This window comes from Podarcis raffonei, chromosome 3 (assembly GCF_027172205.1).
Source record: "Podarcis raffonei isolate rPodRaf1 chromosome 3, rPodRaf1.pri, whole genome shotgun sequence".
Classification (NCBI taxonomy): domain Eukaryota; kingdom Metazoa; phylum Chordata; class Lepidosauria; order Squamata; family Lacertidae; genus Podarcis; species Podarcis raffonei.
This window is the reverse complement of record NC_070604.1, coordinates 92,859,600-92,885,338: the sequence shown is the minus strand read 5'-3', so window position 1 is coordinate 92,885,338 and position 25,739 is coordinate 92,859,600. Positions and strand designations below refer to the sequence as shown.

General features: G+C 43.6%; 1 protein-coding gene across 1 annotated transcript in view; it reads right to left on the bottom strand.

Annotated features, from left to right (window-relative positions):
• The window catches only part of ITPKB (inositol-trisphosphate 3-kinase B), an 85,231-nt gene that overhangs the window by 5,572 nt on the left and 53,920 nt on the right, over positions 1–25,739 (bottom strand). The window contains exons 3-6 of the mRNA XM_053383019.1: positions 9,156–9,255; positions 8,059–8,272; positions 3,751–3,955; positions 1,800–1,901 (exon numbers count right to left, since the gene is read on the bottom strand). Coding sequence (XP_053238994.1) covers positions 1,800–1,901; positions 3,751–3,955; positions 8,059–8,272; positions 9,156–9,255 — 621 coding nt within the window. The remainder of the gene's footprint in view (positions 1–1,799; positions 1,902–3,750; positions 3,956–8,058; positions 8,273–9,155; positions 9,256–25,739) is intronic.

Below are 25,739 nucleotides of genomic sequence, written 5' to 3'. Positions count from 1 at the left end.
ACTCTTTAGGAGAGGTGATGGGATTCCCAGCCCTTGGCTTCCAGGAAATAAAGAGGTGGGGAGCTTCAGCGCAGTTTCCAGGTATACAAAACTCTACAGTTTACTTGGAAGGGTTGCCATTTTCCTCAAATCGCAAGATGAACCCACCTTTCCTCCTCCTTCAGCAACAGCATTGTTCCAGGATTCAGTAATGGTGCAGGGTTGCTCACTACAAGCTAAAAGGCCTTCTCCTGCATGTATTTGTGATCTTTTCAGTTTGCAGAGGGTACTTGCATTTCATTTGTAACTAGAAATTTATGAGCAACCCCATGTGGCCTAAAATTATGTGAGATGGATACGCCTATCAATCTTTCCTCGTCCCCTGACAGGCTTCTGTTCACTTGCCCCTTTAAGCTCCAGCCACCACTAAGGAGGAAGATTTGTCAAATGTTACAGCAGGTGCCCACCTCTGGACCAAAAAGCAGTAGGTAGATCGAGGGAGAGCAGCAGGATTGTAGTTTCCTTGTCTCTCGTAGTGAAATAGAAGAGGGTTTGTAACCATGATTGAACATTGGAGCTCTCTCCATTATGCCTTGAAGGAAAGATGCCTTCAGCTGTCAGGAAAGCCACTAAGAATGGGTCACTACCAGGGCCGGATTTAGGTTTGATGAGGCCCTAAGCTACTGAAGGTAACGGGGCCCTTTATATGTCCAACTGTCCTTTGTCAACAACAAATTCTTGCTATTTTTTGTGTTGAATATATGCTATATGGTAATTTATGGACCTAATAGGTATCTAAAGCCATTTGCACATAAGAAAATATGTATTTTATCAAAATACTTGTTAACTCAAATACAATTAAGAAGAAGTGTATTAATAGTGAAATACAATTAAGAAGTAGCATATTAATAGTGAAATAATTACACAACACAAAACACTGTTGCTGTATGTAGATTTTATTTGATTTGTTTTTTATCTTATATTTTGGAAATGTACATTCAGGGGTTTTTTTTTCCTTTAATTTTTTTTTGGGCCCCCAAGAGAGTGGGGTCCTAAGCTATAGTTTGTTTAGCTGATACATAAATCCGGCAATGGTCACTACCACACTCATAAACCCACTTGTGCTGCCAACCAGGCACCTTAAACTTCCAACTTTCTGTTTAAACTTTGTGTGTATGTGAGAGTGCGAGAGAGAGAAAGAGACAGACAGAAGGACAACAGTTCTTGCTTGTTTCCCCTGACATGACCCACAGCCAGCCCAGGACTCTTTCCTTCATCAAAGTGCTTAGCAAAGAAGATGACACTGTCAAGGGTGTAGGCCTGGTAGGTGGGCCTCATTAAAAAAACCTTTCTACAGTGGTACCTCGGGTTAAGAACTTAACTCGTTCTGGAGGTCCATTCTTAACCTGAAACTGTTCTTAACCTGAAGCACCACTTTAGCTAATGGGACCTCCTGCTGCCGCTGCACTGCCAGAGCACGATTTCTGTTCTCATCCTGAAGCAAAGTTCTTAACCTGAAGCACTATTTCTGGGTTAGTGGAGTCTGTAACCTGAAGCGTCTGTAACCTGAAGCGTCTGTAACCTGAGGTACCACTGTACTTCCCTAGCATTCAAGAAATCCCATTTTCAGTGTTCCATTACAGACAGGATTTGGACCAGCTTAACCAGGAATCTGAACTAGTTAAGATATTGCGCATCTTCTGGATGCATAACATAAACTGCCGAGGAAAGAGAGCAGGTTTCACATTAGCATGTAGCTGTGGGATATTAAAGAAACCTGGGGTACTAAACTAATAAGGAAACCAGCTGCAGCGACTCACCAGAACGTTACGATTTCCTTTCGTAAATTCTCTGAAGGCCTCCATGACTTGTTCCTTTGTCTTGGTCTTCTTGAAATCCCTGTTCACGGTGCCATCTTCCTTCTGCAAAAAGCAATGACGAAATCCAAGGCTATTACTCAGAAGAATGCATTTGTGTCAACAGACAGCTTTGCCGTTCATTAAACAGGATGTGGAATAACCTACAACAGGGCAAAGGTACAAGATGGCCATCGTTTAAATAACAGCCATGGGGTGGGGGTTGAATGACTTGCAGACTGTCCAGAGAAGACTTGAGAATGGTTTTATTTGGGGGGGGTTGGGGGTATTTGCAGCTTTTGAACACAATACAATATTCTTCCTTCAGCCGTGGAAATTACAGGAAGGGATCTGCATTGCCAAGTCCAGCCCTTTGTCCCACATGCCAACATGTGAAATGGTTTGCAAGTATAAAGCTCTGTGCTATACAGAGGCTGATGATCAATTCATCTCAGGCATGAACCTTTCCCAGCACTACTAACCAAACTCCTTGAAATCCACAGGGTTTGCAAACACCTCTAAACATATAAATTAGCCCACATCTTTTAGTATTCTGCAATGAGGAGACTACGGTAATTCAAAGCAGAATGGACTACCTTGGAAGGTTTCTAAACAGAGGTTGGAATCTTTAGCTGTAATTCCTGCATTGCAGAAGTTTGGACTAGTTTCCTTTGGGGACCTTTCCCAACCCTACAATTCTATAAGCCAGCACAATTCAAGTACTAATTTGAGCAAGTCCATGTGGTTTGTTTAGATTCAGATGGAATGAAGACACAGCACCTTTTTGCACCCATGGTTCTCATTTCAGCACATGTTCAGAACCTGACTTCCATGAATGCACACTGTAGTGCCAGGGGACAATTTAACAATATCTTTTAAAAGAAACACACAACTTGTGCAGTGTGGAATCAGACAGCTATTTACTGCTTTGTGGCTGCTTTAAGACTTCCTGTCTGGCAGCCTAGCTGTGTTGAGAGCTGGTATCTGAGACCTCCAGCCACGGACTCAGCTGAAAGTCGCAAAAGGGTGCTATGTTTTCATTCCAATTCATTTCTCCTGCTTCCCCAGATATCCAAGCAGCTGTGAGAGTGTGGTAATGCCTGCGGCCTCCAGCCATGGGGTGAGCCATGCATCACCAAGCTCCCATAACTGCTCGGATATCCGGGGAATGTTGTAGGGCTAGAGGCTACAGGAAAACCGAGCCTCAAAACAAAACTGGCCACTTGCATCCAAAGAGAACTTCTTAAGGCTTTTTCTTTTCTTTTTTCTTTTTTTCGGCTGGCACACAACCTTCTGCTTCTTCTGTTCACAAGTTTGCTGACTTCCATCGGCAAAGCAACCTGCCTAAAGAATAACTTTGCAACTTTACATAAACCAACGTGGCAAAGCTCCATGCATGCATAATGTTTATATATTGGCTGATAGCAATTAAAATCCCAGGGATGTCAGGCAGCAGGAACTATGGCAGGTGCCTTCTATCTTTGTTCACCTATCTGTATCTACTTAGGTTGTTTATACATAGGGAGGAAAGGGTTATGCCTCAATAAAGGGATACAGGATTTTCATTTTTTAAAAAATTTAATTTATACACCATTTTATATATTTAAAGTATATCTCTATTCAGTGTACAAAAACTTGACTCACAGCTCTTTCTTCTCCCATGCACTCTCTACAATGTACATTCAAAGACTGCCATTTCAGCTTGACAGTGAAAGATCTCGTTTGACCTTGGTGGAACTAGAACTTCATTACAATGCACTCTGCAAAACTGCTTAAACATCTAGTTTAGCTGCGGGTTCAGTTGCAGTATATCGGGAACTCTATTGACAAAGGCAGAACTCCCAACAAGAACCTTTCTCAGGAAATATTCCACCTATTATCTCTGTTATGCACCGGATAGATTCGAAACCCTCACCTTGATTCCTTCAATCCTGAATCCAAGAGTCGCTGTAGAACTTATTGTTTCCCTCCACTGCATGTATCGGGGCTTGGTTACGGCACGCTGAGCATTCTCCTCCTCAGTCGGAGCCTCCGGATCCACTTCAATCATCTTTTGATACATGTCCTTCCGTAGGCTTGGCTTCTTCCTGGCCTTTGTTAGTTCTTCCTCCAAGTAGGTTCTGCAGAGAGGACATTAAGTGTTACTCTCACCATCTTCGGAAACTTATCTATCACAGCCAACTGGGGGGGGGCAAGTTTTCGGCCTCTCTCATATTTTGATCCTCTAGGATTTCCAGAAACCTCAAAGCAATGTCAGAAACCTTCCACGTACTGCTAGTTAATCTCCTACCAAGACACAGCGGTAGAAAATTGCAACTAACTAGGGCAAAACACCCTAGAAAGAGCAATATCTGGAATGGAAATACTGGTACATGTGTCGATTTGAGCTAAGAACTTAAGAGCAGTCTGTGCCCTGGATCAGGCCAAAGGCTGATCTAGTGCACTGCTCAAACACTTTATATTCTGGAAACCAAACACTTGTATTTAACAACATTTATGGAAGGTGCCCATGAATAAAGATCACAGCCTTCTCTTTCAAACAACATGTGGTAAGGCAACCATGAAAGGATAAAATAATTGCACGAGAAGACCATAAATTATACAGGTGGGTAGTTCTCATGAGCAGTTTGAAATTCAGCATCCTTTTCAGATGTAAGGGACACCTGGAATTGTGAACCACTCAGAGGGCATTAATTTGGCAGTATTAATATTGATCACCATCCCCCATTATGATGATGAAAGTAATGAGTGAGCCACTCTGTGCATCCATTGCCTTCCTCAAATGCAGGGATCCTACTGATTTTTAATTCCATTTGTGATGGGGGGGGGGGGAAAGGATTCAGAAAAGACACTTTTCCTAAGCATGTCTTCCCCATCAGCCCACTAGGGGTCTCTGCTTTCTATTAGTAACAGCTGCAGCTGCTTGAAATGGCACTGGCCGGGGCACTCCTGGGTCAGCAAAATTTATGCCAGTCACCCTGCAGCGCTTCCTCAAGTTACTTTTTTGCTGCCCCAAACAAGCCTAAATGTTAAGTTCCTGGCTCCAATAACGTCTGCTGACTTAGTAGAGATAAGGCTGACTACAGATTTGTAGTCAGTAAATTTGGGAGCCAAACGCATATCCAGACTTTAATGCAAATCTGCTCCCAGCCATGAAAGTTACTAAGCACTTTGCAGCAGGTTTTGTGTCTCGGAAGAAGGGGAAGGCCGACCCGTTGCCTGTAGGCCTTCCAAACAAGAGGAGTGTCAGATATAAAACCATATTCCAAATGTTTCATACAAGCCAGAGAGGCGAGTGTGGTGGGCAGGGCTGGATTTAGACCCTAAGCACACAAGTTTTTGGGTGCCTCCATGTATATATCTAATTTAAAATATAAACAACAATAAACCATAAAATAAAATTGCATTTTTTGAAATGAAACAAAACCTGCAATAAGATAGAAAATAATGTGGTGGGTTTTTTGTATACTTCACGTTATCCTTCACTTTGTATTCACCTTATATTTGAAAAAAACTTTCCTGCTTTTTCTAATTGCAAAGTCTTTGATCAGTTCCTCAAAACTAATCTTACGTAACACATCTGCTTCTTAGTAGAGATAAACCTGCCTTGTTGCATAGTTGTTCTGTTGGGTTTTTTAATATCTGAGAAAACTGAGAAAATGAACACTCAGCCGAGTAATTTGTGACCATTTATGTTAAAAACCCGGCAACCGATATTTGAAATAAAATTCCAAAGCTGACTCGGTTCTTCTCAGCATTTCACATGCCACACAACAGGGCTTATTCAGTATATATAACGAGAGGCTATATTCCTCTGAATACTAGCCAGAGTTATCACCAACAGGTGTAATCTCCAGTTCCAGATCATCCCCTCTTCCCTCCACAATATACCAAGTCACTGAAATTTGGCATAAACTGAAGTAGACCTTAGTCCGTGAAATCTTATGTCATGGATTGGATAGGGAGCCTCTCAATCTAATCCTGGGGGCTCTCCTAGGCCCTCCCCTTCTCCAGGTCACACCCCTCATTGACTCCATGCTCTCAACTGCTAGACTCTGTCCTTGACTAGTAATACTGCCTCATATTTGTCGGAATGGAAAATTGTGTGCATATGAAGGCAGCCCTGTATAGGGAAGTTTTTAATGTTTGATGTTTTATTATGTTTTTATATTTGTTAGAAGCCGTCCAAAGTGGCTGGGGCAACCCAGACAGATGGGTGGTGTATTATTATTATTATTATTATTATTATTATTATTATTGCCCCTGGCATCATGCATTTCCTGCCATTATAATCTTGTCTGTCTCTTTGCTGCTGTTTGTATATTGAAAAGGTATCTCTTGTACCATTAAATGAAGCATTTTGGCTGCAGTTTGAATTAGTCGGCCAAGGGTTCTCAAAAAGAGTTCAAGTTTCTGTACAGTTGCCACCAGTTTCGAAGTACTCTTGTATACCAGACCTACAAGTTGCTTCTAGGTCAAACAAACTGTGAGGCAAAAATCTTCCGCTATCTCCTTGAACAAGGATGTACTTTTTTTGGGGGAAAGTACTCGTTAACCCAGCTTAGAATGTTTTTCCATTTGTTCATGCAGTTAATTTGAACTTTGCTTTCCCTCAGCGCAAACAGATTCCAAGCCAAACAGAGCAAACAGCATTTTTCCTCACAACGAGTAAACTCACGATGACACCGGACAGTGGATTTCTTTATCCTGGAAAGGGGGCTGGGAAGAGGGTGGCTCAGTATCTAAATTGCCACTTCAGCTAAAGTTTCTCCAGATATGCGGCTCACTGAAGACATTTTCTTCACAGGTAAACATCAAGACTTTCATTTTAATCTCCCACACTTAAATTAATTTTTAATAATAATAATAATAATAATAATAATAATAATAATAATAATACCGTATTTTTCGCCCTATAGGATGCACTTTTTCCCCTCCAAAAATGAAGGGGAAATGTGTGTGTGTCCTATGGGGCGAATGCAGGCTTTTGCTGAAGCCTGGAGAGCGAGAGGGGTCGGTGCGCACCAACCCCTCTCGCTCTCCAGGCTTCGTGCAGCTCTCCGCAAGCCATGGGAGCCTGTGCTGGGCTCCCGCGGCTTGCGGAGAGTTGCCTGCATGCTGAAGCCTGGGCGCGCTGAACTTCGCGCAGCTCTCCGCAAGCCATGGGAGCCCGGCGCCAGGCTCCCACGGCTTGCGGAGAGTTGCCTGTTCTGGGGGCTGGGGTCAGGGGAAGCTCGGGCTTCCCCCGCCCCAGCCCCGCGCCTGGGGGGAAATAATTATTTTTCTCCTTTATTTCCCCCCCAAAAAACTAGGTGCGCCTTATGGGACGGTGTGTCCTATAGGGCGAAAAATACGGTAATCAGGAGACCCCTTTTGCATTTTGTCATGGTCATTTTCAGAAGGAATTTGAGACTGAATGGCAGAATTATACATTTTAGCTTATGAAAATAATCTGACAGACATGATATAGCCCAACTTATCAGGAATTCCCACAGCCAACCTGGTTTAAATAACCTTAGGTGAGGACTGCACAGTATTCACCCTCTGCTCCAATTTACAGCTTACCCACATAACACTATTCAACTGAAAAGTACGGTCTTCTAAGGACATCTTTATTACTATATTCACTTCTGAGCCAAAAGGCCTAGAAGACAGAGCAAGCCCTGCCATTAGGGAAAGTTATTTCATTTATTACTTTTGTATTTTTACTGACAACTAGCGGGAGAGGTACTTGTGGGATTTTCTTCCTCAAATGCCAAAACAATATCTCGGTATTGTGCATTTTGACTTGGTGTGGAGACAGGGTACCCTCAGCTGATCTGCCCTCAGGCGGCAAAATGAATTGGAACTGCCTATATCGGTGCTAAGCTTGGCTTAGATCTGCACCATTTTTAGGAAACATATGAAGTATGGGGGTTTGGTTTCAAAGTGATACAGCAATTTAAAACCAGCCTTTCTTGCTACCTTAAATCCATCCACCCAAATGGCTGGAAAAAGGCTTCACCCTTAGAGCCTAGCTAGGTATTATGGAGATGTGTGGCTGCTGCCATCTTCCAAGTAAATGCAGTAACAGAAATGTGTGGCATGATGACCTCATGCTCAGCATTTTCCTGCCTCCCGTGGGGGAGCATTGGACACTGCAAGATGAAATCATGCTTCTGTTGTTACTGGATGAAGCTGGGGAAGAGGCAGGTTGTGCCCTTAGCTACCAAGGAAAACTGACCTGATTCCCATCTTGCAATCCATGACACAGGGAGAGTCAAAGTCAGCCAGGAGATCTTCCATCTGATTGTAACGCTCCCCATCCTTCACTATGTCCCCATGGTAGGCAGGAACATACGGCTTAAGGACATCATTCATCAAGCGGTCCAAGCAGCGCTGTTCAGACTCGCAGTGCTTCTTCAGTATCCTCCCATTAGCTGCAGCTTTGAAACTACCTGAGAAACAAAACAAAAAGCAAAGGATAACATTGAGTTTTCCACTGAATACGGAAAAGGTTTCACACAGGCTTGTTCCCTGCCTTTAACAAAATGGTTAAGTGCAGTGGCATCAAAAAGTATTTCCAGGCACAACACAGTCATGTTTACTTCAAAAAAGATCCTAGTTAGCAACTCCAGATCATTCAGGGGCACATGCATGTGCACATGTTCAAAAGGGTGAGGTGCTAGAAGATGCTCAGATACGCAAGGGAGTGCTAATACATAATGGAAAACTTTCAGGTTATATTTAGTGTACCCTTAAACATCAGGCTGAAAGGCTAGGCAACTGGAAAGCCTGGAAAACAGCAGTGAAGTCTGGTTCCTAGGTTAAAACTCTAGGTGAATTTCTCCATTCTAAGGCCAACTCAACAATGGAATAAGCCTCCTTGAGGGTTTTCAAGGCAAGGTTAACAACCATCTGCCAGGGATATATAGTCAGGCTGTTCTAAATAAGAGAAGAGTGTTGGCCTGGACTGGATCCCAACAGATTTCAAACACTGTGCGTTTCGGAGCAAAGACTTGCTCTGGTGAGGACATCAGAGCATTTTGATGGCAGAAGTTATGTGCCCTTTTTCTGTGGCTCAGACATCAGCATTCATCCTTGGGCCATCTATTACAGGTGCCACAGATTTCCCGAGGTTTGTACACACCCTAGCATTTGGCTCAAGCCACCCCCCGTAGAGATGACCTAGCGCAAGCACTTATGTTTCAATTTCCAGAAACAATTTGCGTTAAGGTAGCTAATTATCTTAAATCCACCAAGAGACTTCCAAAACACTTTCTCTTTATTAGGCGGGAGTTTCCCTTTGAGATTACACAGCACAACCTAAATCTTCTGTACCTGCGTGCCCTGCTAGCTGGATCCAGGGATATTTCTTCTTGAAGGACATGACGAAAGGAGACCAGTGCACCATGTTCTTGATCTTCCGCCATGACTTGCTCTAGAAAGGGTGAAAAACAAGTATAGTTGACACATCCCAGAAATATCTGACCTAGAGACAGTGGTTAAATATGAAAGGGGAAACACTGGTGAAGAACAAGCTGAGGCAGCAAACTAAGTCTATGTTACTATAAGCAGCTAAATAATCCAAGGATTGACCAATCATCTGTTGTGTGCCCCACCTTTGAAGCTATATACAGACGGTCAGTCGTTCACAAATTCATTATATACGTACACACTCATTCAACTTCCTGTTCCTGTGTGAATTTACAGAGATGAGAGAGAGAGAGAGAGAACGAACAGCTTGCTTCAAAAAGAAAAGGACACCGTCCTATTAATACAAGAAGGGAGGAGGGACACTGAAGAGTGTTCACCTCTTCCTCTTCAGGCAAGAACTGAATTACTGTGCACACGCCCTTGAGAAATTCTCTGCCCTTTTGTATTTGACATTTGTTTTTGCCATGTCCCTGAATCCAGGAACCTATTTTTGTTCTCCTGAGAAAGACATCTGCTTTCGCCATTAGTTCTGAGTACACGAATGTCACTTTGACCAGAGGAAGTACTACCCACAATGATAACAATTTCACCTTTGATTGTGTCTCTCATGTGTGCACATGAGCCCAATTTGGGGTACGGCGGGGTGGGGGGAGGCAGAATAGGGCTATGCGCTGCATGAAGAAGTACTTTCTTTTATCTGCCTCAAATCTTTCAATATCACCTTCATTGGATGTCCACAAGTTCGAATGCTATTGGACAGGGAGAAAAAGCATTTCCTTGGTAACAGAAAACAGGAATAAAATAAAATAAAGTTTTAAATTATACTCCTGTGATTGGGGATGACGACTATCAGATAGACAATGAAAGAGACACATAGTTCAAACTTGGAAGGATAAAAAATACCCACCATTCATTTCTCAAGAGACTGAACATCTTACTGCCCTTGCTACATTTGAACATATATCTTGTAATCATCAATCAATCTCTTCTGGATATCTATTTGGACATATGGACTCTGCATGTTTGAATTAGGATTGATGGATTATTCTTACTGTTAGTGTGAGCTGACGTCGTTTCTTTCTTTTTTCTTTCTGTTATATTTGCAACAAAACATATATTTAAAAAGAAACTAGACAGTCTTAATATTAACAAAAGTTGCAATTAATTTTAGGTGGTGTGTAACGGTTCCTTGCAACCATAAAAGGTGCATACCCAAGATATTTTTAACTGATTAGCTTTTTCTGTCCTAATTTTAGCAAGATGAAGAGTAAAAGGGCAGATTTCTCCCCCCCCCTTTTAAACAGAGATGTTGAGTTAAAGGTTACAAGTATGAAATAATGGGATGGTAATAACTGGAAATTAAGATTGCAATCCTATACTGCACAGACTTAGCTGGGCGTAAAGCTCGCTTCAGGGGAGTCTCCTCTTACGGGCAAAGTGGAACATAGCCCTGCCATGATTCTGTCCCCCACAAACCCCCCAGACCCACAGTTCAGTCTTTCTCCTGTCACTCACAACCATATTTATACATTTTCAGGCCTATGACAGCCCAGCCTAAGCCAATCAAAACCATGCATTCTTCCTATGGATGTTGCTCTTTCGGCATCTGCATAGTTCATTCGCTCCCTAGCTTGTTGCCGTGTGAGTGAGAAAGAGAGGGGAAGAGGGGAAGAAACTTAATTTTATCTCATTTTTTTTGGCTACACTGCAGAGGACAGAGAAGAAGAACTCTCCACAGGTTTCTCTGGTTTTAATTTAATCTCTGGAGCGACATGCATAGTTCAATCCTATTAATTTGCACCATAACACTTTTTTCCTCCTAGAAAGTAAGGGGAAATGTCTGTGCGTGTTATGGAGGGAATGCCTATGGGTGGCATGCCTATGGATTTTCCTCCTATAAAAACTACGTGCGTGTTATGGTTGGGTGCGTGTTATAGAGCGAAAAATACGGTACTTGGAAGTCGGTCCCACAGTTATTCAAAGTTTTTTTTAAAAACCAACCAACTACGTAGGGTCAGGTACCAAGTTAGCAAAGTTTACAGAAGGAAAGTTTTCTATCCCCTCTCCTCCTGCCACAACCACCTGTGCCCCTGGAAAAGCGTCTCCCTGGAGTCACGGGACTCCACACAACAATTTGGAGTGCTCTTGGCAAAGAAGAGGAGAATCACCCAAAATTTGCCCAGTTCTGAGCAACTCTATCCTTCTCCATCAGCCCACATTATTTAGGAGGGCCTGTTTGGAGCAAAGGAAGGATGAGGAGGAGGAGGAGGAGGAGGAGTTTGGACTTGATATCCCACTTTATCACTACCCTAAGGAGTCTCAAAGCGGCTAACAATCTCCTTTCCCTTCCTCCCCCACAACAAGCACTCTGTGAGGTGAGTGGGGCTGAGAGACTTCAGAGAAGTGTGACTAGCCCAAGGTCACCCAGCAGCTGCATGTGAGGAGTGGAGACGCAAACCCGGTTCACCAGATTACGAGTTGACTGCTCTTAACCACTACACCACACTGGCTACACTACACTCACACTGGGAGAAGAGGGCAGGCTATTTTTTCCTTCTGTGAGCTTTCTTAAGTGAACTTACTTCAGAACCCAAGCTGTTTAGACTCAAGGAGCAAATAATCTTGAATCAAAGGGCATTATCTATGCATGTGCCACAACCTTCCACAGGCCCTTGGAGTCTCCTGGTCCTTGTGTACATGGGACCACCTGAAATGTGCCCGTAAACATTTAGGAGTAGCGATGGCAGGACCAGGGGAGATCAGCCTAGCAATGGGGTTCTTTTACAGAACCAAATTGGCAATTTGTCAGCAGCCTCTCCTTTCCCTCTACCAAGTCCAGGTTTAGTCAAAAGTTGCAGCCTTGCCAAATTGCTGTCAAATGTTTCTGAAGGCATCTGCCTAGACCAACATGTGTGTTTCCAAGAAGACTGCCAGGAGCACTGTACTTTGGCTCTTTTGTTCTATGCTGGCAGAGAGCACAGTTGGATTCCCCTTTTGCTTTTTTTTGGTTTTGTTATTTAAGCAGCCCTTTGCTTTGACTGATGTAAAAAAAAAAAAAAAATCTCAAAGGAGAGTCTCCAAGGGAATTTGGGCTTCACATCAATAAGACTCAACTTGCCCAGCAGAGGAATCCTCCTACGAAAACACAAACATAAGTCACTCAGTCCCAGGATAAAAGTGACTGCCAGAGCAGTAACTGTTCTGGAGCCAAGGTTTTGTTTCCTCGGTGGTTAGCAATCATATAGCAAGAGAAAACCTTGAAGCACTTCAAAGCCAGACTGAAATGAAGCAAAGCTACGTCAAGGATAGTACACAAACCATCACGGTACGTTTCCTAAACAATATTGTAAGCAGACTCCTAGCAAAGCCAGCCCTTCCCATTCGAAGTTAGTAATGCCCCAATGATGAGCTAAGAGTCCTAGTGATACCTATGTTGGGAAACCATGTGTTAAAAAATGGGGGTGGGGGGTGAATGGGATCTTTGTGTGCAGGACACTGAAAAACTCTTTCCCACGGCAGAACTACGTGTGGAAGAGTAACATTTAAGGATTTCTTATCTGTGCGTCGCCCAATTGTGTGTGACATATGCACACCAGAGCTCATTCCCTGGGAACAGCGGCATTGTGCGCACACAATTGGGCAATGCACAGATAAGGAGTCCTTAAATGTTAACATTTCAGCATATGCTGCTGCCACACTGAAGGATTTTTAAGGCAGTGGCCTGCACACAAGAAAGGTCGACTTTTATATAATGGTTGCGATGAGCCAAAAGGGTACACCCATATTATCAAACAGGGCCAGATTCAATGAGTGGCTATCAAGTTTCCTCAAAAGAAAAGACCAGATCTTAATGGATTTTGAACTTAGGGGCTTTCCATCGGGGGATATTATGAACAACAATAGGATGAAACTTTTGCTTCTTCAAGGCTCAGGCTTACATGGCAGTTGACACAGTTCTCTAGCAAGAAGAGGGTGTTTTGCTTCACCAACCAATGAATTGTGCTGGGTTTTCTTAAGTCTGAGTTCTTCAGGGCTGCCTCCAGGGGAAGAATTCAGTGCCATGCTTTTCTGATTGTTGCATCCGTGTAAGGCATTTCAGCTTGTCAGACAGAACAATCCCCCTTCTCCTCTACCTGTGCACTCTTCTGGGGGGTTCTGGGGGGTTTCCTGACACCCCGAACCAATTTCGGGGGCATGGGGGGGAGAGAAGGAGATAAAGCATTTTGTACAGGCTTGCACCGTTGTGACTCATTAGTTGAATCCTGCCCTGGGCATTTCTTTGCAGGTGCATTCTGCAACATGTCACTGATGCAATAATAGTGCATTAAAGGTAAAGGTAAAGGTACCCCTGCCCGTAGGGGCCAGTCTTGACAGACTCTGGGGTTGTGCGCCCATCTCACTCAAGAGGCCGGGGGCCAGCGCTGTCCGGAGACACTTCCGGGTCACGTGGCCAGCGTGACATCGCTGCTCTGGCGAGCCAGAGCCGCACACGGAAACGCCATTTACCTTCCCGCTAGAAAGCAGTCCCTATTTATCTACTTGCACCTGGGGGTGCTTTCGAACTGCTAGGTTGGCAGGTGCTGGGACCGAGCAGCGGGAGCGCACCCCGCTGCGGGGATTCGAACCGCCGACCTTTCAATCGGCAAGCCCTAGGCGCTGAGGCTTTTACCCACAGTGCCACCCGCGTCCCTAATAGTGCATTAGTAGTGTATTTATACTGGACTATCCACACACCATTCTGCTTTATTAGTTGTTCTGCAACACTTCGCCAATGTTACTGCATTATTGCTGTCTGGAGGGGTGCTCTTGTATCGTAATTCAACAAAAGCAGGGCAGATGACCCCTTCCCCCATGGAACGTCTGTGGCATAAAAAAGCATGCAGGATTTCAGCAGGACAGCATGGGGCACACACTCTGACTGGAAATGGCCGCATGTCCACCACAGGTGCAAAACACTGTTGAATACAGGGCCATGTGCAGCTACCCCGATACCATCATAACTGTAAATGATCATGAATGCCCATTAAAAAAGACGCCTGGAGGGAGCCTCTAGGTCAGCCTTTCATACAGCCCTCCATCACAAAGCTGTTGGGCTACTGCGGCTTCATGCAGAATTCATCTATCGCATCCCTATAAAAGGGAACTGTGCATTTCAACCAAATCAATGCAGCAAGATTGTGAACTGTAACACACGTTTGCTATCCCTGTGTGTTCCTCATTCATAAACAAGGAAGCTTATGAACTTTCTCCCTTCTGAATTTTTGCTTGGATTTGGGGATCCCAAATTAGCTAGTTTTGTTCCTGGAACAGCTCCAAGGAGTTTATGACTTGCTTCTCTTGTAATGCTATAATCTCCTTATGTTGCGGCTGAGCTTCTCATGTCATCTTCAGCTATGCTGGAAAGCCACAAGGAAGCAATTCTCTATTACAGAGAGGTTAAGTTCATACATAAGGGAGCAGTGTGCTTGGGAATTCACCATGGACATTTACAGTCAATCATGGCTATGGAAGCTTTAGGGGGCCATTAGTTCTCAGGGGAAAAAAGCCCTACACCAGCCCATTGTCCTCAACAGCTTCATTTGTTAGATTAAAACAGGGACTCATCACTCGCTCAACTGGTGTCTTTTGAGAGGGCAAAATGTTGCCAAATTTTGAATGGTCCCCCCCCCCCGTTTCATTTCACAATTTATACAAGAAGAACCTTTCATTCAAAAGCCCTATGAAAGAAATATTGTGCCTGCCTGATAGAGGTAACACCTCATTTCTCCTTGTCTTTCCAGAAGAATTTACAGAGAGCCCATAACTTTGTAAGCTATCAAAAAGTTCTATCTGTCGGCCATGATATATGAACCTCTAAGGTTAGAAGCAGCAATTTGCTGTGCAAACACTTTGCCCTATTGTGTGGAGCGAAAAGATCTAAGAGCATCCAAGAGAGTCCTAAAGGAGGAGACAGAATGTTTGCCTAGAAATGAGTTGACCTATTTTTGTGAGACGACATGGTGCCAGTAGTCATGGCGAATGGGGGAGTGAGGAGCAAGACCATTCCATGCTTATTAATGAAGGTGGGGGCTTTTTAGGAATGAGTTAAGGTTTCTGCAATGATAGCATCCTCTTTCTTCCCCCAAAAAATTAAAAAAGCAAAACATCTTCCCTTCCCCGCCAAGCAATAAGTTTTGTTTATTGGCTAAGGACATGGAACAGCAGACTACTCTGCCCATTAACAAGCCTTGGCAGGTAGAAACATCTGGCTGAACAGCTCATTGCTGGAAGCACAGCTTCAAGCCTGGCTCCAGTCCTTAGGAATGCTCTCGTTCTGGCACATACAGAATAGCCCTTACAGAGGCTTCAACCCAAGTGGTACATGACCCCAAGGGTGTGAGCTCCAGTTGACAATTGCTCTCTTACAGCAAATGTTTGTTTTTCCATTGTCCCAATATTGGGCCCCAGACTAGCCATCATTCCTCCATAAATCAGGAAAGAAAGCTCTGCTCTAGCTTTCCAAAATGAAACTTAGAAGATTTTGGTAAATGATAACACAACCAGCAAGTCCAGTCCTATTTTTCATCTGAGTGAGCACTTCAAGCGGCTGATTGCGGGACATGAGACGGATTTGCTGCCCTGCCCCAAGCAGCAAAATGTCTTGGGGGCAGCCCTAACAATCAGTCCATGTGTGCCAGTATGCACACACAGTTACCCAACATCTGGGAGTCCCCATACCAAAGAGAGGAAGAACCACCACCATATGGACTTCAAGCGTCAGGATGAATTTGACTGTGCTGTGGAGCAACCCACAATCTTTCCTTCAACACAGCAGAAAGGCCTCACAGCTGAGCTGTCTGAACTGCCAGGACTGAACAAGATGCCAAGGCTTCAAAAGTTCACCTCCTGGCACACATTTCCTTGTAAAAAAGGGGGGGCAAGAGGGAAGGGAGGTGGAATTTTAGCACCTCACTTGCATCTCACATATGCCTTTGAGGGACAGGAGAAGCAAGCATAACTATGCCCTATGTTGTCATTCCTCCACCACCCTCCAAAGCTACTTCCAGCTGGTGAAAACATGCAGCCACAAGCCATAAAGCCTGGACTGAAGTGAAATGCACACAGATAAGGATGCTTTACAAGCTCATAAGATGTGATGTGTCCGACTTAACTTGCTGGTTCTTTCACCTGGCCTTGCTCCTGCAAAAGAAGATGACTGAAGAACATAAGAAGAGCCTGCTGGACCACTGGACCATTTAGTTCAGCATCCTGTTCTCATAGTAGCCAACCAGATGCTTGTGGGAAACCCACAGGCAGGATCTCCCCACCTGCGGTCTCCGGCAACTGGTATATGGAACCATTACTGCCTCCAGCTGCAACCTCTGACAATCTTCTCCTCCATGAATTTGTCCAATTCTCTTTTAAAGCCACCTAAGAGCTCCTTGATCTGAAGGCATTAGTAGGTGATAAGGACTGTCTCCATGTGCAAAAATCTCTACCTGCTGACTCTGCTATGCCAATTAAGTACCAACAGCGCATGTGCGGAGGCAGTTGTATGCACGCTTTGTATAATTTTCAAAAAAATAAAAATCCAACCCAGGAAATGCTCAAAAACACACAGGCAATTATAAATTTGCTCGTGTAGTTTTCTGGTTAGGAGTCTGTCCGGAAGAGAAAAGAAAGCAATTGTAAATTCTCACTTCTGACACTTCTTTGGATTGTTGCAACAAGTGCTATAGAAATTTTTAATGTGGTTTGCTTGTGGAATTTTCTGGGATGATCAAAAGAAAGTTATATACGTGTGTGTGTGTGCGCGCGCGCGCGCGTGTGTGTGTGCGTGTGTGTCGGTATTTATAACCATGCTCCCCCATTCAGGAAGGCACCAGAAATAATTAAAAGGACCGAAAGAAAATAAACGAAAGCACCGAGGAAGTAGTGGGTGTGTAAAGGGGAATAGCAGAAAGTGACGAATGATGCACCCAAAAATTTCATAGAATTGGAAGGGACCATGAGGATCATCCGGTCCAACCCTCTGCAGTGCAGGAATCTTTCACCCAACACGGGGCTCAAACCCACGACCCTGAGATTGAGAGCCTCATGCTCTACCAACTGAGCTATCCTTCAGGTTCACGCAAGATTTATGTGTACATGGGATGCAGGGAAAGAGTGCAAGTGTACCACTACACTTTCTGCCAAATATTTAAACACAGACAGCATGCTTATCTGTGTGTGTGTGTGTGTGTGTGTGTGTGTGTGTGTGTAAACAGGGAGCTTTTGTACATCTTACAGTGGTGCCCCGCAAGACAAAATTAATTCGTTCCACGAGTTTTTTCTTCTTGCGAGTTTTTTGTCTCGCGAAGCACGGTTTCCCATAGGAATGCATTGAAAATCAATTAATGCGTTCCTATGGAGACCGCCTTCAGACCAGGTCCGGGGACACTCTGTCCCCGGACCTCTTCTGAAGGCAGGCCGGGGGAGAACGGCAAGCTCCGGGGACAGAGGTGAAGGGGCAGCGCTCCTTCGCCTCTTTCCTCGAACCTCTTCTGTAGGCAGGCGGGGGGAGAACGGCTTTTCTTCCCACCGCCAGCCTTCAGAAGGCTGTTCTGAAGGCTGGCGGTGGGAAGAAAAGCCCTTCTCCCCCCACCAGACTTCAAAAGATCTTGAATTTGTCCAGTGCCTTTCAGGTGTTGTTGGGACTCCCAAACCCCATCAGCCCCAGCCAGCCAGCCCATAGTTAGGATAATGGGATTTGTAATCTACCAACACCTAATTCTAGCCAATTTGAAAAGTCAGAAGTTTGCACATTCTACCACCTCCAAAGTACTAAGTCAAATTCTTGGGTTAATTTGAGATGATTCATGGCAATTGGGACATTTTTGTTTACTCGTGTCCGACTCTTCATGACCCCATGGACCAGAGCACGCCAGGCACTCCTGTCTTCCATTGCCCCCCGCAGTTTGGTCAAACTCATGTTCGTAGCGTCGAGAACACTGTCCAACCATCTCGTCCTCTGTCATCCCCTTCTCCTTGTGCCCTCAATCTTTCCCAACATCAGGGTCTTTTCCAGGGAGTCTTCTCTTCTCATGAGGTGGCCAAAGTATTGGGGCCTCAGCTTCATGGGACCCTCAAGGGTCTCCTCCAACACAATAATTCAAAAGCATTACCTTTCTAATTATGTGGGTCTTTATTTCAAATGGTTAAGTTTTCAGATTTGAACTAGGTACTACATTAGTAACAAAGGAGATTCTACATTTTAGTGCAAGCAATAACTTTTGTGCAGCTAATAGCCTATCCAGTCTTAAAACTGAGGCATTCCACTTTACTGACTTATATCTTGAACTAAGCTACAGACTTGTGAAACTGATACTATCTCCGCTGTAAAAGTCAATTAGTATTTTAAGAGTTTATATTTTAAATAATTCAAGGAGTATCAGTGTTTGCTCTCTCACATTCTCCCAGAAAGAACAGTTCCAAAACACTTCTCAGTACGTACCCATACAGATTATAACAACCGGTTTTAGAAATATGTCTGTATTAATTTTTTTACAAATAAAAGAGACTCTTAAAACCAAGTACTGCTGAGCAACCTTGACCTTTTAATTCCTTTCAAGGCCTTTTAATTCCCTGTGGTTTATATTTGACATTAGCTAGATTAGTGTTTGGACAGCACTTTAATGATTTAAAGTGCTATTTGAAGTTTTATTGTTTTGCAAACTTCAGGAATGGAAACTGCAAATGCTGGTAAGTGTGCTAAAGAGCTCGTCATGGCCACTGGAGCTTCTGTTAAGTCAAACAGATTGTCTGCTGAGCTTCTAACAGGGATCTAGCTCCAGATATTGCTGGTCTACAGCTCCTCCCATCCCTCTTGGACTTCCTATCAGCCTCTAGGCGACCACAGGTTGCCCATCCCTGCTATATATGGACAAGGCAAGAGAACCCCATTAATTTTTTTCATTTCCATCCAGATCATCAGTTGAAAGACTTATACAACATTTTTTAATATAAACACAGAGGAGGGGTGCACAAACATCTCTCTCTTAACATCCATCTCAGAGTTTGGCTGCAGGTACCATGTGTAAATACAAGCGACTCCCCATTTATGCAGCAGTTGTGTTCTGGGCCCCTACGTGCATAAGCAAATACCACGTTAAGTGGAGAGCACCCTCTAAACTCCCTTTAAGCAACCTCTCTGCCACTCTTTCTCCAATCCATATAAAAAATACTGTATCCAAAAGTACCTACAACTAGAATTGAAGCTCTGGGGCTGCCTGGAAGATGCACAGAAAACCAGTGGTTGCACTACTGCTGCTTATCATTGGCAGTTCATCCTCCTAAAGAAGAATACTCTGAAGAAGGCTCTCAAGGTCTTACAGGCAACTAGACTCATAAAGACAAGAAATGGTCTTTAAAGATGGTGACCTAGTACTGATCTAACAGCCTTTGAAAAGGTAAGGAGAAGCACCTCAAGAGAACCCTAGTACAGTGGTACCTCGGGTTACAGACACTTCAGGTTACAGATGCTTCAGGTTACAGACTCCGCTAACCCAGAAATAGTACCTCGGGTTAAGAACTTTGCTTCAGGATAAGAACAGAAATTGTGTGGTGGTGGCGCGGCAGCAGCGGGAGGCCCCATTAGCTAAAGTGGTGCTTAAAGTTAAGAACAGTTTCAGGTTAAGAACAGACTTCCAGAACGAATTAAGTTCTTAATCCGAGGTACCACTGTATCAGCACAAAACTAATATATTCTTGCTTTCAAATACTCTCAGAACAAACCAGCCAGCATTCTTTACTGGCCACAGCTACAAACCAACATTCAAAGGAAGCCCTAATATAGTCCATGAGGTTGCAAAGGTGCTGTGGAGGTCAGGGTTTTCCACAAAGGGACACAGCTGATGCATTAGATATAACATATAATGAAAAATAATTCCTGGCCATTGCTGTCACACACTTCTCCAAATACTGCAGTGGATTCAAAAGGGCACTTAAGATGCATACCTGCTATGATAAGAGTAATGCAAACACACACCTTCTATTGCAAGCAGATTGCATGGTTCCAGAATCTCTAGCCACAACTATAATCATTTCCATCTTGCCTGGATTAAAGTTAAACTTGTTAAGGCACATCTATCCAACCACAAGCTCCAGTTACTAATTCACAAAAGATACAGCTGCTGCCAGCTACTTTGCTAAAAGAAACAGAAAGGTGGATTTTATTATATTAATTACATCAAATCTCAAATGTACGGACAATCTCTTATTGCAGCTTCTTATAGACGTTAAAGCATAGGTGACACAATCTGATTCTGTTCCACCTGCTACATCGGCCATGAGACAGAGCAAGTCTCTCTGCTGATCACCTTATGTGCTTGCTTTAAAAAAAAAAAAAGCAACACAAAATCAGTCCAGTGCCAAACCTTCAACCTTGACCCTATCATATGTTCCAGATGCTACAATATTTCCTTTTTTGATAGATTTACAAGCTTGGCGGATCAGGGGAATGCTGTGGACATAGTGTATCTTGATTTCAGTAAGGCTTTTGACAAAGTCGTCTATGATATTCTTGTGAAGCTGGTAAAATGTGGAATGGACAAGATAACTGTTATGTGGATTTGTAGCTGGTTGACTGACCAACCCCAGAGTACTCATTAATGGTTCCGTGTCATCCTGGGGAAAAGTGACAAGAGGGGTGCTGCAAGGTTCTGCGATGCAGCAGCAAAAATAACTGATGCTATTCTAGGCTGCTTCATATCTAGGCTGCATCTAGACATGATAGGCATCTTCAAATGTCTAAAGGGCTGTCGCATGGAAGACAGCGCAATCCCCCCCCCCATGTATAATCTAGCTGAGATTCCTGCATTGAAAGGAGTTGAATTAGATGGCACTCAGGGTCCATTCCAACTCCACAGTTCTATGATTCTATGTCATGTTGCACAGTGTCAAACTCTAACGAGCTTTTTAAAAAAGGCTTTCCTCTCTCTCCTCTCCCTGTGTGCCCCCAAATTGGCTCAGAGGGGTGCCAGGAGAAACCCCAGAACAGCAGGGGAGGAGAGAAGGGCTCATTCCATCTGGCAAGCTGCAATGCTTGCACACAGAACTACTGGAAAAACGCAATGCTGAATTCCACCCTATTACATCAGTCCCTTTTGGCACTGAACTATCATTGGCTGTGCACTAACAAGCTTTCCCAGACTCCCTGGTTTAGGAACAGTCCATCAAGTATGAAACAAAGTTGTTCTAGCAAGCTTTACACTAGTGTACAGAAAAGAGGAACAAAAATCTTGCAACCCTACCCATAATGTGGTGCAAATAGAACCAGTATTGTAATAGAAAGTTCCTGCTCAGTTGATCACAATAGCACAGGAGAAGTTAAAACATTTCTGTTTCAGAAGTGGTGCAAGTTGTCTTAGGAGAACTGACAGAACTATGACTTGCATGGATTATTTCTAGTTAACCTTACATACAGCAGAACTCTAGTAAAAACAAAAGAAACTACCGTATTTTTCGCTCGATAACACGCTCCTGACCATAACACGCACATAGTTTTTAGAGGAGGAAAACAAGAAAAAAAATTCTGAATGAAACAGTGGATGTATCATTTTTGTGCTTCATGCTGCGGCCACAGACATGTGATTTGACGGTGAGTTTGGGGTAGCCCAATGCAAAGATCCTGAGGATCCATGTGGATCTGTGCTTTGTAACCACGTTTTTGCACCATTGCAGCCCCAGGCAACAGTGGGTGCGTGATTTTTTTGGTGCAGGCTGTAGCCATGGACATGCTATGTGATCTGATGGTGAATTTGGGGTGACCCAATGCAAAGATCCTGAGGATCCATGTGGATCCATGCTTTGTAACCACGTTTTTGCACCATTGCAGCCCCAGGCAACAGTGGGTGCGTGATTTTTTTGGTGCAGGCTGTAGCCATGGACATGCTATGTGATCTGATGGTGAATTTGGGGTGACCCAATGCAAAGATCCTGAGGATCCATGTGGATCCGTGCTTTGTAACCATGTTTTTGCACCATTGCAGCCCTGTTTTTGCATCAGATCATTGCTATGTGATCTGATGGTGAATTTGGGGTGACTCAATGCAAAGATCCTGAGGATCTATGTGGATCCGTGATTGGAACCACGTTTTAAGTAGGGAGGGAAGGAAAAACATAGAAGCGACAAGGAGAGGGGTGTGCAGAGAAGCAGCTGGCTAAGAATGCAGGAGAGGGGTTTTACCGGAGGGAGGAAAGGAAGGCAAAAGTCCCCCCCCCCACAAGCCAGCCAGCTCTCTCTCTCTCCCCCCCCCCCAACCTGCATGTTGCCTTCGAGTCCCAGACGCACGGAAAGGAATTGCCTGGAGGGGAGGGGTTTTCTCTGCTCTTTGTTCCATTTGAGCAAACACAGTAAGGAAACAGAAGCGGGTGGGCAGTAAGACCCTGAGGCAGAATGCAGGAAAGCAGCAACTTCCTCCTTTCCTCCCTTCTCCGGACGATTTGATATTTGCCTGATTTATGCCTTCACTCGCGCTTGTCAGCTCCAGGGACCACACATTCGCTCAATAACACGCACAGACATTTTCCCTTACTTTTTAGGAGAAAAAATCTGCGTGTAATAGAGGGAAAAATACGGTATTATTCATCAGTTTATATCCCATCTTTTGGCCTGGTTCAAAACCACAAACTTGTCTACAGGTGGGACTCAGGTATGGTGCTCTCATTTTTGCGCACTCCTTGGGTTAACTACATCCTATATTTTTAGGGCTTAATGTATCAGAACCAGTACCTTACATTGTGGCTGAAAAGCTAAGTGACACCCAATAAAATTCCTTTGGATTGAATGAAGTGAATGTAGAAGTTAGTCTTGGCCAACAGCCAGGATGCCACATTTATAGCCAGTTGTCCAGTTGATGTATAATTGTTGTCAGACCATCTTAGGACAAAGGTAGTCAACATGGTGCTCTCCAGATGTTGTCAGACTACAACCCCCATCAGCCCCAGCCAACATGGCCAATGGTCAGGGACAATGGGAGTCGCAGTACAACAACATGAAAGGCCCTATGTTTTCCACCTGTACTGTAGGAGAAGACAGAGCTGGCAAACCAAAGCTAGCTAAAGACAGTCCTGGCAACAGATGCCATTTGAGCATCCAGATGTAATGCTAGGTCTAGGAGCATATCACCACCAACAACAAATTATACTCAAGTCATATCAGCAGTAGCTCCCATGTATATCTACATGGATGGTAAGCTGAGAAACCACAGCTAATTATGAAAGATCTAGGTGCAGGCACGCACTATGCTTGTATGTTAAATCCATAACAAGGAAAGCTGCCTTTACTTTGTCTCTTTGAGTCATCCATCTCTTGAAAGTAAACAAATCATGTTCAGAAATTCTCAGCACAAAGCAATTTGATTTGATTTCTGGAGTCTTCATCAAGACTTCTGGGAAGTCATCATATGTCAAATATCTACCCAAAATATTGGGGGGGGGGAACTACATGTTCTTGCATACAACAGGAAATTGTAGTTTTAAAAATATGAAGCTGTTCATGTTGTAAACCTGAAACAAGGAAATCATTTACACTTTTGTATATTCAGGATCTTCCCCTAAGGCATTTACAAGGAGGACAAGAGTACATTTTTCAGCTTTAGTAGATCTTATGCCGACCCATTAGATGTGGTAAAGAAATTATTCTCTAACCCAAAGAGGAAACAGTCACTGGAAACAGGAAAGTGGAATGTTTTAGCATTAATAATAGAAAAGCATTCAAAAGACGTGCAGATGCCTGCAGAGTCACAAAACAATGCTGAGATAACAGTCCAGGAACCATTCTTGCACAATCTATTATTCTGCGTAGGGTGTGCCCATTGTTATTTATTTATCCATTAGTATTTGGGCCTTCCGCTACAGAGTTTAAGGAAAGTAACATGGAATTTTCCCATTTTATCATCTCAGCAACCCTGTGAGGTAGGTTATTGCTGAGAAACAATGACTTGCCCAAACCTACCAAGAGAGCTTTATGGCTGAACAAAAATGTGAACACAGTTCTCCCAATAGACTAATACATCAAAAGCACAACAGAACATCTGAGCCTCACTTCCATTTTTGGTCAATTTAAATATGCAGCAGGTAGCCAGTTAAATTTCTTAATGTTCCCCCATCTAATCACTATTAATAATGATAATAAATTCACCTCATTAAAAGCTGAAAGACAGCTCACCAGGAGGAAAGGCCCATCTGAGCCTCTTTCCTGCTGTATTATTTTCTACTTGTGGAGAGTTCTTAAAACTTTTTAATGCTTCCATATGTAATCTGCCAACCTGATGCAGCGTAGCTTGGGCAAATGGAAAGAGAGCAATGTGTCTGCATATAGTGACATGGCACTTTCAAAGTAGTGGAGCAATTCCTTTCTATCATACTAAGGCTGTACATTTGTGAAGACATATGGAGGAAGATGATTATCAAAAGGATACAGCCTTAGGTCTTAGCTACTTACAGAAAACATCCTGTCTGCATTATGCCCTCATAGCTTTATTGGGGCAGTATTTTGGAAACTCCGGCATATGACTGCTCAGTTATTAGTGAATCATAAAACTGTTGGAAGGGACCCCAAGGGCGATCTAGCCCAACTTCTGCAATCTCAACTAAAACAGGTGGTCATCCAACCTCAGCTTAAAAACGACCAAGGAAGGAGAGTCCACCATTATCTGAGGGGGACTGTTCCACCATCAAACAGCTCTTACCAACAGAAAGTTCTTCCTGATGTTGAGTTGGAATCTCTTTTCTTGTAACATGAATCCACTGACTCGAGTCCCACCCACTGGAGCAGGAGAAAACCAGCTTGCTCCACCTTCCATGTGGCAGACCTTTCGATATTTGAAGATGGCTATTATATCTCCTCTCAGTCTCCTCTTATCCAGGTTTAACATAACTCCCTCAACTGTTGCTCATAAGGCTTGGTCATCTTGGTGACCCTTCTTTGCACATGTTCTAGCTTCTCAATATCCTTCTTAAATTGTGGTGTCCACAACTGGCCACAGTACTCCAGGTGTGGTCTGACCAAGGCAGAATAGAACAGGACTATTATGTCCCTTGATCTGGACACTATACTTCACTGGACACTATATTGTTTATGGATTATGGTAGCAGGATAAGAATGGGATGGGTTGCATGGTGTAATGGACACAGCATCAAGTTTGGGTGTGAAAAAAAGATGCTGAAATGTCTATTTGGCCATGAAGCTCTGCTCACCAGTCACTGTCTCATCGTAGTCTCTCATTTTTGTGAGGCTAAGCACTTTATCCACTAGAAAATCAGAATGAAAGGAATCTGAATTCTACACTCTTTCTTTCAAAAGGGAGCTAGAGATGGATGTCAAATGCAAGCAACTCTGCAGTTACGGTCAAAGCATTGTATGTGGAGATGTCTGTTTTTACAAAAATAGAAAGTCACAAACTACTGAACTCCCCAATTGTTTCCAGCTTCCTGTTACTGGAGATTTACTACAAAACAATTTAAACA